General features: G+C 47.5%; 1 protein-coding gene across 7 annotated transcripts in view; it reads left to right on the forward strand.

Annotated features, from left to right (window-relative positions):
• Nucleotides 1-1,609: 1,609 nt before the first annotated feature.
• The window catches only part of LOC118096077 (calcium-activated potassium channel subunit alpha-1), a 550,308-nt gene continuing 535,948 nt past the window's right edge, over nt 1,610-15,969 (forward strand). For 2 of the 7 annotated variants that reach the window (XM_035137303.2, XM_035137304.2), the window contains exon 1: nt 1,879-3,522. In XM_035137303.2, coding sequence (XP_034993194.2) covers nt 3,166-3,522 — 357 coding nt within the window. In that variant the 5' untranslated portion in view covers nt 1,879-3,165. Of the gene's footprint in view, nt 3,523-15,969 lie in introns of all 7 variants that reach the window. The other 5 variants (XM_060275029.1, XM_060275027.1, XM_060275028.1 and 2 more) reach the window with 5 other exon arrangements.

Consider the following 15,969-nt stretch of genomic DNA (forward strand, 5'->3'; position numbering starts at 1 on the left):
CACAGTGTGTTACACTGGCTACAACACGCAGAAAATTCATTGGGTTATCAGTCAAGACCCTCAGCAATTTTCAAGTGGGCCATGGAGGGGGTGGAGTTTGGGAATCATTGCAACAACATACCTAATACCAAATTAAACATTAGTTAATTTTTGGGAAAGTGTTACCTGTCTTAGATGATGACAGGGAGAAAAAGAGCTGTTATTGAAAAATGGGAGAGATGAATGGTTCCTTTTGCTAAAACAGCTCCTCTCTACCTGTTCACAATTTCAAAGGCATCACAGCCTTATTAGCTCAGCAATATTACCGGTATGGGTACCACTATTTGTTGTACTCTAATGAGATATGCTACTGTAAAGTCATGTGATTGGCTCAGGATGCAATTCCATTCCTTGGAAGTACCCTTGAATTCAATGGACTTTACTTCTGAGTAGACCCACATAGAAGGGAACAGAACAAACTGAGTCAAGGTTGCCGGCAGGATGTGCAATCTCATGGGCAGTTGACCCATAGAAATGAATGGGATTTCAATGGGGATTGTGCAGGAGAACCCCTCACTGGATTGCACTCCCTGTCTGCCTGGGGGGGGGATTAGATAATATTATTTTATTTTGCACAAGAATTCGAATGGAACACTGTAAACTTCCCAAGTAGCTGACAGCTTAGGCGAAAGAACAAACAACTCAGTGACAGATGCCAAAATGGACACCACTTGTGTCATAGGTTAAGTAACGATTATTTATAATGGTGGCTTTATGCAGGAGCTATAAACATATGACGAACAGGAGAGCATGTCCGTCAGTGCACAGCCGGACTCGGCGGTGTTTACCGCTGGAGTGAGGGAGCGAGAGGGACCCTCTCAGAGGGTGGATCTCCCTAGATCTCTGCGGATGGCGCGGAGAGACGCGTGTGCAAATGGTCTCCAGCGGACTCGCTTTTGCGCCTTGGGAATTCCGCGCGAGGGGAGACTCGGGCTGAATCTAGTCGCTGTGACGTTGACAATGGGCTTTACTTTCTCCTGGAATTCTCCCCTCCCCTGCCTGACATGTAGGTTTCATTGCCAGGCTGCTTCTGTTGCATTTTGGGATTAAGTCTCTCTCTCTCTCTCTCTCTCTCTCTCTCTCTCTCTCTCTCTCTCCTCTCTCTCTCTCTCTCTCTCTCTCTCTCTCTCTCTCTCTCTCTCTCTCTCTCTCTCTCTCTCTCTCTCTCTCTCTCTCTCTCTCTCTCTCTCTCTCTCTCTCTCTCTCTCCCCCCCCCCCCCCCGCTATCTGTGCCAATTTTAAAACCATGAGCCATATTCACGGAGATGGTTTTTCCTCCCTGGTGGTTGTTTCGCTTTAAAAGCGAGAGCGACAAAAGCCCGCACAAAACAAAACAACCCCCCTCCCTCGCATCGCGAAGCACCTGTTTCTGCAACTCAACCGTGGCACAAGATCCGGCTCGCTGCTTTCGTTCATTTTCCCAGAACCCACGGCCTCCTTCCCTGCCCTCAGCCAAAGATTGCTTTCAGATCTGGGCCGCGATAAAGAACAACAACACCAACCATCCCAGCCGAACGCTGGGTTTCAAGAGCAGCCTTTAATCGGCGGGGATCGTGTCCCTCTCGGGTTGCTCCCTATGTCTCGTTGCTCCTCCGATGGAGAACGAAGGAAGACAGAGAAAGAATGAATGGCAAACACAAGAGGCGAGCCGGGCGGGGGTGTAGGGAGCCCGATCTCTGCTCTTCTCTTCCGCCTTTCTTGCCATTTGGGGTCCTTCCTCCCCGGCCCGAGCATTGGGTATGCAAGTCACTGAGTTCTGCTGAGAAAAAGAGAGCGGCTGGGAAAACATCGGTGTATTGGGACTCCAACCGTATTAGCGAGCGGGAGGAGTAAAGGCTAGGGGAGGGGGAGCGCGCGAGAGAAGAGAGTGACAGCCAGTGCGTCACGCCATTCAGCAAGTGCCAGGATCGCGCAGGGTTTTTTTGCGCGTCCCTCTTGCGCCGCCGCCTCCACTGCCCTTCGAATTGCTCCGCGTCCAAGCAACGCGCGGAGCCCTTCGCCTTCTCCCTCCGTGTGGTGCGAGGAGGACTTGTTGAAGCGACAGGTCACACGGGCAGCCTGCGTTTTGGCTCCTCCCGCCGCTGCTGCGCCGCTACCTGTAAAGCGCGTCGCTCGCTCCCTTGCTCGCCTCCATCTGTTCGAGGCAGCCTCCGAGAAGCGCGCAGGGCCGTTTGGGAGGAGGCAAGGGGGAGCCTGGAGAGAGACCCGAGACGAGGCAGCAGCTTGGCCCGGGGGGAGCCGTCCGCGCTCGGCCTCCAGCCGTGAGGAGAGCCCCTTCTTCTTCTTGGGGAGCCGAAGCCGCCCCAGCGGCCGAATCACAAGACGCCGCTTTCCTTCCGCGCGCCCGGCGAGTCTCCTACGCCAGCTGCCCGGGAAGCTGAGGCGCGCAGCAACGGCGGGCTGGGCGCGTTGCTAACGGGCGGCGAGGAGGAGGAGGCGGCCGTGTGGCAGCAACAGCAGCAGCAGCCGAGGATGGCAGCCGAGGCGGCGGCCGCCGCAGCAACGACGCAAGCCCGGCTGGGCGAGTGGAGGAGGCTGAATTAGGAGAGAGGAAGGGGCTGGACTTGCCGGAGGGAGACGCCGAACGAGCAGGGCTGCGTGGGCTCACTCTCCGGTCGGCGGAGAGAGAGAGACAGGGCGCGACTGACGAGGGGTCGCTCTCCGCCTTGGCGCTCAAATCGTGAGGCGACCAAAGGACGAATCCCGGATCTCAGCCGGGACCTGCGCGCGTCTGCCCGCCCGCCCGCCTTCTCCCATTCGTGGCGGGCGTCGTGAGGTGCCGGCGCGAGGGGTGGCTGCTGGCTTGATTTCGGGGAGGGGGTGGGGGGAAGGGGGAGCCGCTGATTTGGCCAACGGGAGGAGGCGGCGGCGGCGCCTTTTTTTCCCGCTCGGTTCCCTCGCGCCGGAATCTTGGAAGGAAAGGCGCACGGCAGCGAAGGCGCCAGAGCGAGAGGTGCCGAGGGGCGGCCGCCTGCCTGGACGTGCGCTGAGGCTCGGCTTGCGCGCCTCCCAGCCGAAGAGCAGCGCTATGGCTGGGGATGGGCTTGGCCGAGGGCGCTGGCGGCGGCAGCAGCAGCAGCGGGAGCTCCCCGGGGCCCCGGCGGCGCGCCCTGCCCGCTGTTAGCCATGGCAAATGGCAGCGGCGGCGGCGGAGGAGGCGGCGGCGGCGGCTCCAGCGGCTCCAGTAGCTACTACTCGGGAGGAGGAGGCGGCGGCGGCGGCAGCGGCGGCATTAAGATGAACAGCCCCATCAGCGCCAGCAGCAACCTGAACGCGGACTCCTCCTCGGCGCCCGCCAAGGCGATCAACGCGGTCATCATCCCCATGACCATGGAGGTCCCCTGCGACAGCGGGCAGCGCATGTGGTGGGCCTTCCTGGCCTCGTCCATGGTCACCTTTTTCGGGGGACTCTTTATTATCCTGCTCTGGAGGACCCTCAAGTACCTGTGGACCGTCTGCTGCCACTGTGGGGGCAAGGAGAAGGTAACGGTTTCTCTTCTTTCCCGGGTTCTCCCGCTTGAGGGCCGCTTCAGACGTTGCCTAGTGCGAGGCGGGACGCTGAAGTCGTGCAAAGCGCGCACATTCGCGTGTCTTGCAGTTGTCCTCTCCAGGGAGCTGCGAATGGCCGTGGAGTGGGGGGAAGGTGAGGGTTTACACCTGCAGAAGGTGTGAAGAGGCCCTTCTATCTCCTTTATTATTTGCAATCGCCTGTTGACAGGAAAATGGGGTCCCAGTGAGTTCAGAGGCTTCATTCTTGAGGGCATCTGCTTAGGAGAGCAAGTGCTTTTGAATGTCACACGCAGCTCAGACCTAAACCTGTTTCTTCAGAAGCTCTTCTTTCAAAGGACTCAGGGACTGCAGCCTTAGTCCCAAGTAAACTGCAAGGAATGGGGAGATTCATCTTCTTTCCTTCACTTCTTTTGGTCCTTTCTAATTTACTGTTTCCCTTCTCTATGTTTTCCCCATGCCCCCTTGTTTACTATTTTTCTTCATTTCCCCCTTCCATTTTTCCTTTCTTCCTCTTCTGATACTGTTTTCCATATACTGAGTTTTAGCGTTAATAGAAGTCAGAGTAACGTCAAAGGTTTATTGCTACTCTAACACAGATGACAGTAATTCAACTTCCTGCCTTCTAACCATCATCAGTTCAGCAAGAGTTGTTTGTTGTGTGTTTGCTGCCCCAGGTTGCCTCCTGCTTCTTTGGTACTAGGAGAGCAGTGGGCCTTTGTTGTTGTTGCTGCTGCATGAAAAGTTAAAGAAATCCTCAAAAGGCAATAGCCTCAGATTCTGGATAAAATTGTGTTGGACCAGCAGTTCAGTAGTGGTCCTGGGTGAGCTGAGGTTCAAAGGTTGAGACTTCTTTTGTCTGAAGTGGACAGGGAGTCTTCAGACCAGTGGTGGTGGTTCCCCTTTTCCTTGTTGAATGATGCTTCAGCTACTCCTCCCCACCTCACACAACAGGCTGAAAAGGAAACACACCTTGGCAATAATAAACTTGCTAGCCAATTTGCTCTATTATTGCTGCCAGGTCTCTCTTGCACTTGGATGGGTTTGGCTTTCTAATGGCAAGTACTGTCGATTTTGCTAGGTCCAAATCACATTTTGTTTGGTTTAGCCATAGGTGGTAACAAATCAATGGATAAACTAGTCAACAACGTGGATTTGGTGCCCCCCAAAGTTACAAATGGTAACTCAGAATATGTATAATCCAATTCAAGTTTTACTGCCCATTCATGTTAGATCTAATGACAGTGAATGCATTTTGGTGAGGAAAGGGGGAATTCGAGATTTGCCATTTGTAATACTTGCCAGAAGTGATGGCAAACTGTGAAAATACATATAAACAGAACACAAAGAAGACATTTAAATGGGGAAATATTCCTGAAACAATCTCACACTGCCCACCCTTTCTCATTCACCCCTGTTTCTTCCCATTTAAACAAAATCTTCCTCCCTGTAAGGTCAGAATTCAAACTGAGCCACTCTGTATGGCTCTTTCTTCCCTTCTTTGTAAGCAGAATCCATGTGCAATTGTCATCTGTCATGGAGGGTAGATTCCATAAGCACTGCAGAGGCAGAAACATTCTAGCTTGCCAAAAGTATTGTTGCGGAAGAGACCTGGCCACATTGCCCCCCTTAAGGTGACTGCTGAAAATTGTCAAGTAAAATAACTGAGCAATAGGTGGCGGGGGGACAGGGGACGGGGACAGGTCTGAATCCACACACAGGTATTGATGGAGCTAGGATTTTGAGTATCTCACCCTCTTTGAAATCCATGGGATCCTTGCCCAATGCCTTCAGTTAACTCAAGACAGTTGGGATTTTGGCTGTCCGAAAACACATTTTGGGCAGAATCCTGTGAGGGGTTACTCCCATGCAAGCTCCGTTGAAAGAAGCAGGGAGCTACAGAGGAGCACACAGCTGTTGTTTCTTTTGCTGGTGCTTGTGCAGGAAGGCTTCCCACAGGATTGTGCTGAATGATTTCAGTGGACCGAATATTTTGTGGTCTCTCCAGTTACTTTGGGTGCAAGCCTCCCATTGATTTCAATGGAATTTACTTCTGCAATTGTGTGTTAGGCTCCCAGACTTGGGCCACAGCCTACCTAGGACTGTTCTTGGAAATATTGTCCCTGATCCAGAGAAAGCTTCTCACTCCTGAGACCCACTGAAATGGCAGGTCACAACTAACTTGTGCTGTTGATTTCAGTGGGATGGAAGCATAGCTAGGACTGCAGTCCTAAACCACAATTATTAGGGAGTAAGCCCATGGAACACAGTGAGAATTAGATTTCTGTAGACTTGCAAAGGATTGCTATGTAAATTTCTCTGGACTGGGTCAGTCGGTGGCTATCCTTTGCATAGTTGGGTTACTCCTATCCCATTGACTGGTAGGATTTAAGCAGCCTCATTGTGTTCAGGATTGTAGCCTTAGTCCCTTGAAGTTCAGACACTGCCTCTAGAGCCCTCTGCCTTCCACTTGAGCAAAAGAAGTCCCATACCACTTAATGCAAAACAAGCCATACTGAGCCATGAGCTACACTGAGCAAGTCAGCCAGCCGCTGCATTTTGCTGCCCGACTCCATCTCCTGCTCACTGGGTGTAGGTCTCTGCTGCTGTGAGACTAAAAGTAAAAAAATACGATTGGAAAGCCAACACCTGTGGAATATCCACACCTCTCACCAATGTTTCATGTGTTATATCAGTGATGCAGAACCTTTGGCCCTTTCGATGTTGCTTAACTTCAGCTCCCATCAGCCCCTGCAAGCTTGGCCAATGGCCCGGGGTGGCTGGAGTTGTAGTTCAGCAACATGTGGAGGGCCAAAGGTTCTCCATCAAATCTGGCAAATGATGGAACTTGGTATAAGCAAAGTTTCTTGGTTCATGCTGCTTCTGTTCCCCGTACACCTGAGGGTGATGGGGGCGACCACTGCTGAAAGGTGAAAAGATAGTAAAGTTGTTCCAAGGCAGCTTATTTTTCATATATATTTGTTTGAACCTTTTGACTTGGATAATCGTTATCCTTCTGCATTGGTGACTCCCTCTTGGTTGTCCCTCTCTGGGCCCATTCACATATGCATGTCATTGCCAGATGTGCAGCTCGGCATGTGAATGGACTCAGTTGCATTTGAGATGTGAAACGTCTCCTTTATCATCAAGTGATGAGCAGATATGTGTGAATCAGGGCAGTGAATGTGAGCAGCGCCAACCCTGCCATCTCTCTTCTTCCTCAACCTTGACAGGCCCACTAAGACCTGGAGCATGTCAGCTTAAACAAAAAATCCATCAAGAAAAAGCTCAAAAAGGATGTCTCAGGGAAACAAAGTGTTGCCTCTTCACTGCCAACTTCCTGTAAAGGGATGACTCGACTCTTGCTAAGGACTTTAACATCATGCCAACTTTTTCTTTCTCATTCCCGTCCCAGTACCCCTTTGCATACATAGCCTGATGAAGAATTCTGGAGAACTCAAAACCTTGATTGTTATTTTGTGAGGCTTGGGCAGGTCCTAATAAAAATATTTCCCCACTGTGGATTTGAGATTCTTGTTGAGGTGAACAGTGAAGCCAACAGCCATTTCCTGCTCAGTGGGATTACTCCAAAAGATGTGTAATGTGGCTTACAGCTGCCTTGTTAGGATTTCCCCATTCAGTTTTATGTATAGCTACCCAGAAGGTAGAATATGCTTAAAATGCCATCACATTTTGAAGGCTAGGAAACAGAGTATAATGAGGATCTTTGCAAGAATGCTTTTTAGCTAAAACAGTGTTAATGCTCTATATTTGCTAACGTGGCATCTGACAGGCTATTTGGACCCTCCAAAATAGACCAGCAGCTGGAGTTTCTCCCTTCCCCTTTTCACATTTTTCGGATTACGAATGGAAGAATAGATCTGCTTCAGCTATTCCTGGCACCCAGCTACACAAAAAGCACCCAAACCTTTTAAATATATATGGTTGCTAGGTTGCTGTCATGATTTGACATTCAGCTATCGGCTTCCCCTGCTTCCCCCAAGATATGGCATAACCTGGCTGTGCAAACGTGGATTGACTTTTATTTTTAATTTGAAAGTGGTTATGAAGTAGGGAAGTATGTGTGTCTGTGTGATGACAGAAATAACACTGCTATGCTGAGAATTATGAATGCAACCTTGAGAAAGTTAGGTGCATCTAAACCCGATCAAAATAGGTGGGAGCTCAAGTATGCTTTATGAATTGCATCTTGTGCAATTACTTACTAATTTCTGAGTTGTTGTTTTTTTGGGGGAGGGTGTAGTTAGGTTGTAGAATGCTCAGAGTTTCCTAAAAGCTCCTGTGATCTTCCAGCAGATGAATTGCCATCATTTCAAACTGGTTTTTCTCTGGAAAGGATGCTATCGTAAGGTATGGGGTAATGTGAAGCTTTAAAATTCAGTTTGACTTGCTAAGTAAATAACAGCAATAGCCTTTTCCCGCTGAAGAGATTCTTTTTGTGGAGGGGAAATGGAAATGTGAGTTTTTGGAAAGAAAGATTTGTTGGGGCTGTAACACTCATCTCTATTTATATGATGACAAATGTATATTTTTGAAGAGAACTGGCTCCTCAGAAAGGAAAGCCAAATAGCTAGATAGGTCTGAAGGAGTATTTTTTCCCTCTCTCCCTCTCTCTCTCTGTATGTTTATATATATTCATAAATATATTCAAGTGCTTTCCTTTGTTTGTTGCAAGAAACATATTTAAGGAAGTCCAGAAGGCAGCAAATACCCAAAAATTGTTCGGAGATGATTACCAGCACTACCTATTTTTCCTTTGACCACCTGATCCCAAAGTTACAGAACTGAACAAAGTACCTATAGTTCTTCTGTGGGCTGCCAAGTCATCCTTGTGGACTTGGTTGTAGGAACAAGTTTCCATCCCTTGAATGTCCGGCAGTATTAGCAATTTCTACAGCCAGAGTGGGCTTCTAGTTATATGGCCCACTTCCCCGGGCAGTTAACCCTGCAGTATCTCTCTAATAATAATAATAATTATTATTTTTATTTTTATTTATACCCCACCCTCCCCAGCCAAAGCTGGGCTCAGAGCGGCTAACACCAAATATAAAACAACTGGTTAAAATACAACTCAACAACAAGACTAAATATATCAAAATTAAATTAAAAATTAAAAAAAAATGCAGCCTCAAACAAAAGGGAAAAAGAAAGGGAAAATGGGGGAGGGAATCAGGTTGGCTCCAGGCCAAATGCTAGGTGGAACAACTCTGTCTTACAGGCCCTGTGGAAAGAAATCAGGTCCCGCAGGGCCCTGGTCTCAGGAGACAGAGCGTTCCACTAGGTCGGGGCCAGTGTTGAGAATGCCCTGGTTCTAGTAGAGGCTAATCTGATTTCCTTTGGGGCCCAGGACCTCTAAGGTATTACTGTTTATGGACCTTAAGGTCCTCCGCGGGGCATACCGGGAGAGATGGTCCCGGAAGTACAAGGGTCCTAGGCCGTAAAGGGCTTTAAAGGTCAAAACCAGCACCTTAAATACTCCACCGGGAGCCAGTGCAGCTGGAAAAGCACTGGGTGAATATGCTCCCATGGCAGGGACCCTGTGAGGAGCCTCGCTGCAGCATTCTGCACCCGCTGGAGTTTCTGGGACAGCTTCAATGGCAGCCCCGTGTAGAGCGAATTACAGTAGTCAAGCCTGGAGGTGACCGTCGCATGGATCACTGTCACTGATAAATCTGGAGAGCCACACATCTCCACTTTTGCTCATTCACCATCAGTAGTACAGGGTGGCTGAATTGTGCTTTACTGTGCAGTGCTTAAAGTCCAAGAGAAACTGCAGAGATGGTACTCCTCCTGGCATGCTGCCCTCCCTAAGCCCCTGAGCAAGCTAATAGCTGACACTTCATAAACTGTCTTTGAAAAGAAGCCTTCTCATTCAAAACTGAAAGCACATACCGGTATTGCACAGTTGAACATTATTTTTGAACATGCCATATATTGTTGATGTTTCCTGGCCGGGTTACATATTGGGTAGGTTTTCTTACTGCCTTTTTCTAGCTAACATTACTGTCATTGAAAGGCCTGTGTGTCCTTCTGGTCTGTTGTTTTAAATATACAATTCATATCATCAAAATGTGTCCCTTGGTTGAGTAATTGTCCACATTTACAAAATACATGGCCATTGGGCTGTCTTCATTTCAGCGAAACTTGATTTGTTTTCTTTTTCTTCTAACTCTCCTTCGTCACTGTTCAGCCATATGAGCTTCAGACCAGTACTGGTTGGGAAATGCCTAGTATGCTTTCATGCATTCAGTTTCCACTCTTGTGAGAGCTCTTTTCTCTAATTTTCTGAATGCTCCATCTTCTCAATATGTTAGAAAGCCCCAACCAGGGCCCTAACATTAGGCAAAGTGAGGCATGCACCTCTGGCAGTGTTTTGGTGTGTCATTAAAAATCAGGAAATTGTGTTATTTCATTTATTGTTGTTGCATTTTTTTTTTTGCCATTAAGGGGTCTACACAAATCCCCGCTTATTGGATTTTTCTGCCTTGTTACTGCCCAAATAACTTGTTTAGCTGTGGATACTTTGCACCTTGAGGTGCTATGCTGTAATGCTGTTCTGCCTCAGGTAGACAAATGTCTTGGGCTGGCACTGGCTGCAGCCATTTCTGATGCCATGGTACAATGGAAAGGCAAGAAAGGGAGAATGGGTAAGGTTTATTTCCAACAGGGAATGGAACAAAGCAAAAGCTTTCACTATATTTAGGAACAGTCAGCCCTCCAATGTGCGAAAGGAAATACAAAGTAGCTGAAACAAAAAATTATAAATAAATAAATAAGATTGCTCTTTCCTGGGTGACACCCCTTGCTTTCAATCCCACACATCTTAGTTATGTGAGGGTTGGTTTCCGCCGTGTGGAGAAATGATTTTATGCCTGGGAGCAAACAAATTCAGATCTGTGAATGTCTGTCTGGCAGAGGGCAAAGGAGAGCAAGTGGGAGATTTCCAAAGACACCTGGATTTTCTAAACAGAGTTGTTCTTTTAAGGGTATATGTTGGGGCAGGGAGCATATTCTACAATACAAACCTCTTTATTATGGCTCCCTCCACAGAATTTCCCCAACGAATCCTCGAGAGGTGCTTATATTCCGTGGTGGTGTTGTAGTAGTTGTAGTTGTCGTTATTTATTTATTTATATTTTTGTGTCACCCTTCATCCATCTCGGGGGGGGGGATTTCCACAGCATTAAAAATACATGATAAAAATAGCTCTCATAACCCCCAGGCAGTATGTGCCTAATGGTCACGGATGATAGAAACTGCAGTCTGAAACATCTGGAGGGCAGCAGGTGGAGGAAGTCTGACTGGGATGTAAGGCACTGCTTCCATACAAGAGGGAGAAGCAGATCAGCCAAAGAAGACCCACGTTATCCATTTCAGTTTGCAAGTGTTGGAAAGTGTCAAATGCTTGAATCTCTCCCACATAAAATCCTCCTCCTTGCAAATCATACAAATGAACATACTAGGGAGAAAGAGAGAGAGAGAGAGGTTCTAGCTGTTTTCCTGGCAAAGCATGCTGGTATTGTATACAGTGTGGGTTGTTTTTTATTTTTAGGAAGCATCATTTTGAACATAAGGGCCTAGTTCCCATGGCTTCATTCTCACTGCATGCTGCATCAGGAGATTAGTAGTTGATTAATCTTCCTCTGTTTGCTTTTACTAAATGCAGCTATAGTGAGGGAAAGGAACTGCTAATTGGACTTCACATGCAACCTGGAGGCATTTTAACCGTTCCTTCCCTGCACTGTTGTCCCAATCCCTTCCCTCCTCACCCCTGTTTCTTACATTTTGCTGGTGGGTGGAATGCAGTTGCCTGCATTATCATTTCATCTCAAATAGCAGCTTGGGGGTATGTGGTTTAGACTGGCACCGTAGGATGGGGGAACAGAGTTGAAAATCCCTAAGCCATTTCCCTGTTCAAATTAGCAGCCTCTCCTTCCTTGTGGCTGTGTTAAGTTTAAGGCTAGACAGAAGATAAACCATTGGTCTGGAATAACATGTAGTTTGGTTCTCACTGAGAGGTGATGAATAGGGACCTCTACAGCGGGAAGGTAAACGGGCGTTTCCGTGTGCTGCTCTGGTTCGCCAAAGTGGCTTTGTCATGCTGGCCACATGACCTGGAAGCTATACACCGGCTCCCTTGGCCAATAATGTGAGATGAGCGCACAACCCCAGAGTCGGTCACGACTGGACCTAATGGTCAGGAGTTCCTTTACCTTTACCTTACCACTTCAAACTGCAGGTGGGAGCTCACATAACTGAGTGTTCCTTCCTACAAAAGCCAAAAACAAACCCAAATTTTTATTGAACATTTTAAAAACAACAACTAGTAAGTCAGGGAGGGGGGAAGAGTCTACATAGCCATTCTTTTCCAGGGCCCCCCTACCCCTTGTATAGAGAAGTATTCAATTGTGTGAATCCCTACTTGTAGCTGGGATAGCTCAGTCAGCAGAGCAGAGTAATATATATATATATAAGGTAAAGGTAAAGGGACCCCTGACCATTAGGTCCAGTCATGACTGACTCTGGGGTTGCGCGCTCATCTCGCATTATTGACCGAGGGAGCCGGCGTATAGCTTCCAGGTCATGTGGCCAGCATGACAAAGCCACTTCTGGCAAACCCGAGCAGCACATGGAAACGCCGTTTACCTTCCCGCATAGCTGCCAAGTTATCCCTTTTTTAAAGGGATTTTCCCTTATGCTGAATAGGCTTCCTCGCGAGAAAAGGGAAAACTTGGCAGCTATGCCTTCCCGCTGTAGTGGTTCCTATTTATCTACTTGCATTTTGACGTGCTTTCGAACTGCTAGGTTGGCAGGAGCTGGGACCAAGCAACGGGAGCTTACCCCGTCACAGGGATTCGAACCGCCGACCTTGTGATCAGCAAGCCCTAGTGATTTCTCTATTAAAGATATGAATTGAATTATTAATGTCAGTTTTTAAAAGTATAACTGCAATTTTATGAAGTACTGTTTGCTTGTATAATCTAACGAGAAATATGTATTGTGATTGATGTTCTTCCCTTACCTTGGGTCCTGGTTTCCCATTACTGTGTAGTAATCAAATGCTCAGGTTCACAACTAGTTGTCAGCCCTAAATCTGATCCCACTAATATAGCACAGCAGAAGAAAGGCCTCAAGGTGGGAGGGAAAGGGGGAAAGCCCCCTCCTCACATTCCAGGCATGTTCTTGAAGGTCCCATAAAACACTGCCCATTTGTACTATTCATGCTCATTTTGCACTGTGGACATTTCGGCGTTGGAAGGGAATGTCCGTGGTTACTGGTTGATTCCATAATCGTCTGAATTTCTTGTGATCTTTCCAGCTGGTCTGTTTGCACTGCACCTTCAGAACCCAGGTCAGGGTGACCTGAGGTGCACATGACTCTGCTTGTGGCTCAGGCCTGCCATGTCATGGAGTCTTTTCAGTCTTCTGGATAATGTTGGCAGCATCTGGAGTTGATCCAAAGTTGCCTTGCTTCAACCAGGCTGTGGGCACAATAAGGTGCTAAAGCCATACCTGGTGCAGTTAAACCCTTACCTTAAGTCACTTGATAGCAGTTAACCATTGAAAAGGCATGGGCACAGTTTGCCCTTACATAGTAAAGCCCAATACCTTGGCTTGAGGATTGTTTATTTACTTATACCGCAGACCCTCCAAGTGTCCCTGTTTTCCAGGGACAGCCCCTGATTTCCAGAAGCTGTCTCGGTTTATGTTTTGACCTTGGAATGCCCTGTTTTAATGTTTTATTACGGTTTTATATATGTTGCAAGCCTCCCAGAGTGACTAGGACAAGCCAGTCAGATGGGCAGGGTATGATAATAATTATAATTATTTGAATAGGACATCCTTATTTTCATTGGAGAAATGTTGGACAGTATGATATCGGGGTTGGGGGACATGTGGACCTCCAAATGTGGCTAAACTACAACTCCCATCATCGTGAGCATTTTTCCGGGGATACAACTGATTGGAACTAGAATCCAGCTACATTTTGTTTGTTTTGAAGGGAGGAAAAACTTTGGCTGTGTGGTAATTTGTGGTGGTCCCCTTGTTGGATGCATGTTATAAGAGTGCTTATATGTGGGCCTCTTGATGTTATTGGACTACAACTCCCACCATCACCGGCAATTTGCCATGGTGGTTGAGCCTGATGAGTGTTTGAGTTCAACAATATCTGGAGGCTGGTCCATTAGGGAGAATGGGGCACTACCCCCCCCCCCAACTTCAGTCAGGCTGCACCTGCCTGTCATCTTAAAACCAGTTGGGGTTTGGGGTGGCACTGGTTGCCTTCCCCCTCAGTCTCTGTGTTGCCCCTTGCAGAACTGAGCAGGGAAGAGGATGACTATTTCTGTCATTGGCTCTGGTGCCCCCTGTGGTTGGGCACCCTGCTTTCTAGTCTTAATGGACAACATCCACCACTGTTTGGAGGGCCCCAGATTCCCCATCCCTGGCTTATCTTCATTTTCTGTCAGCACAGGCTAAATGGTACCACAGCTGAATCAAACAGCAAAGCAGGTGAGGATTGTGCATTCAAGAGTGCCCCTCTTGAATTTGGTGTGATGTGGCAACATGATAATGGGCCTTTTCTATGGTGGTGCCCTGAATGCGGAATGCTCTTCCCAGGGAGGCTCACCAGGCGCCATCATTACATATCTTTGGGCACAAGGCAAGAACATTTCTCTTTACCCAGGCCTTTGGCCATTAAATAACATAGCGCCGGTTAAAGGTAAGGGGGGCAGTTATTACGATTATTTTATTATTACGCTGCCTATTACTATGCTTTGTATAATGTTTTTTATGCTCTGTAAAATGTTTTAATGTTGTACATCACCCTGGGATCTTTTGATAAAGGGTAAGCCTAGGGCTTGCTGATCAGAAGGTCGGCAGTTCGAATCCCTGTGACAGGGTGAGCTCCCGTTGCTTGGTCCCAGCTCCTGCCAACCTAGCAGTTCGAAAGCACGTCAAAATGCAAGTAGATAAATAGGAACCACTACAGTGGAAAGGTAAACGGCGTTTCCATGTGCTGCTCTGGTTTGCCAGAAGAGGCTTTGTCATGCTGGCCACATGACCTGGAAGCTGTACGCCGGCTCCCTCGGCCAATAATGCGAGATGAGCGCGCAACCCCAGAGTCGGTCACGACGGGACCTAATGGTCAGGGGTCCCTTTACCTTTAATCTATAATAATAATAAAAAGGAAATAGTCAGTCTATTAAATCATTTATTATATTTATGTATTTAACACAACACATGACTTTTTTTTTAAAAAAGAAATGTATCAAGGACTGGGTTCTTTATTGACCTATCAAATTTTATGCTATGCCAGCCTTGTGAATTGTAGAAGACCACCTTATTGCTATCCAAAGTAGAATGGAGAGTCTCTTCACTATGAATGTTGGAAGGTGGCCAGGAAGCTTGCAGCTAGACATTTTGGGGCACTTTGTGGAGATCCCTTGTCAGTCAATGTGAAACGGCAAAAAACTAAATCAGATACGTTTACAGTCTTTCAGAGTGTGATCTGATCTCAAAAGTAAGTCTCATGGAAGACTGGGTATAGGATTGCAGCTTAAATGTATCAATAGAACCTGAATTAGATTTCAAGTACCAGGTGTCAAAACGCATGCTCAGGTATCCTAGGGTGACTGATCACTGGCTGGGCACCCATTTTCTCCTCCCCCTTCCATTACCTGAAGCAAATTCATTGTTTCCAACGGACTCCCAGTGCACTAATGTTGATCTAGCTCCAGATTTTACCATTCCCTGGTCATATTTTGTTGCTGCTGAAGTTAAGGAAGAAAGGACTCCTAACACAGAAGGACGGAAAGGGACCCTGAGGGTCATCTAGTCGAACTCCCTGCAATACAGGTATCTTTTGCTCCATGTGGGGCTCGAACCCACAACCCTGAGATTAAGAGGCTCATGCTCTACTGACTGAGCTGGCTGTTCCTTGCAACTTCCCCTCTTCCGCCCCTTGAGGAGCATTTGAGTGTCTGTATATTTTCTCTTATATCACACTTGCATGTGGAGAGAGAGGGGGAGAGAGATGAAAATTTAGGAAGGCAGCCTAGTATATTTCTATTTTCTCACTGGCTTTGACTCTGGAGGCCAGCAGTACCCTTAAATGCATGAAGCTTAATATAGAACCTCTCCAAGTGCCAGTGGGCATCATGCACATTTGCCAAAACCCAACTAAGAACCACATGGCAGCTGTTTCTGTGAAAACAGATGTTTTGGGGAGTCGTCTTGACCCGCCTTTGATTCAAATTACAGATGGTCTTAGGCTGGAATAACCAAAACCTGAAATGAGTAACCTTCTACTGTATGTTGGTTCTCAAATGAACTATCCTATTTATTTCAGTTAAAGCTTTCAAGAAAGCCCAACATTTAAAACATTTATTTAAAAAATAG

This window comes from Zootoca vivipara, chromosome 5, assembly GCF_963506605.1.
Source record: "Zootoca vivipara chromosome 5, rZooViv1.1, whole genome shotgun sequence".
Classification (NCBI taxonomy): domain Eukaryota; kingdom Metazoa; phylum Chordata; class Lepidosauria; order Squamata; family Lacertidae; genus Zootoca; species Zootoca vivipara.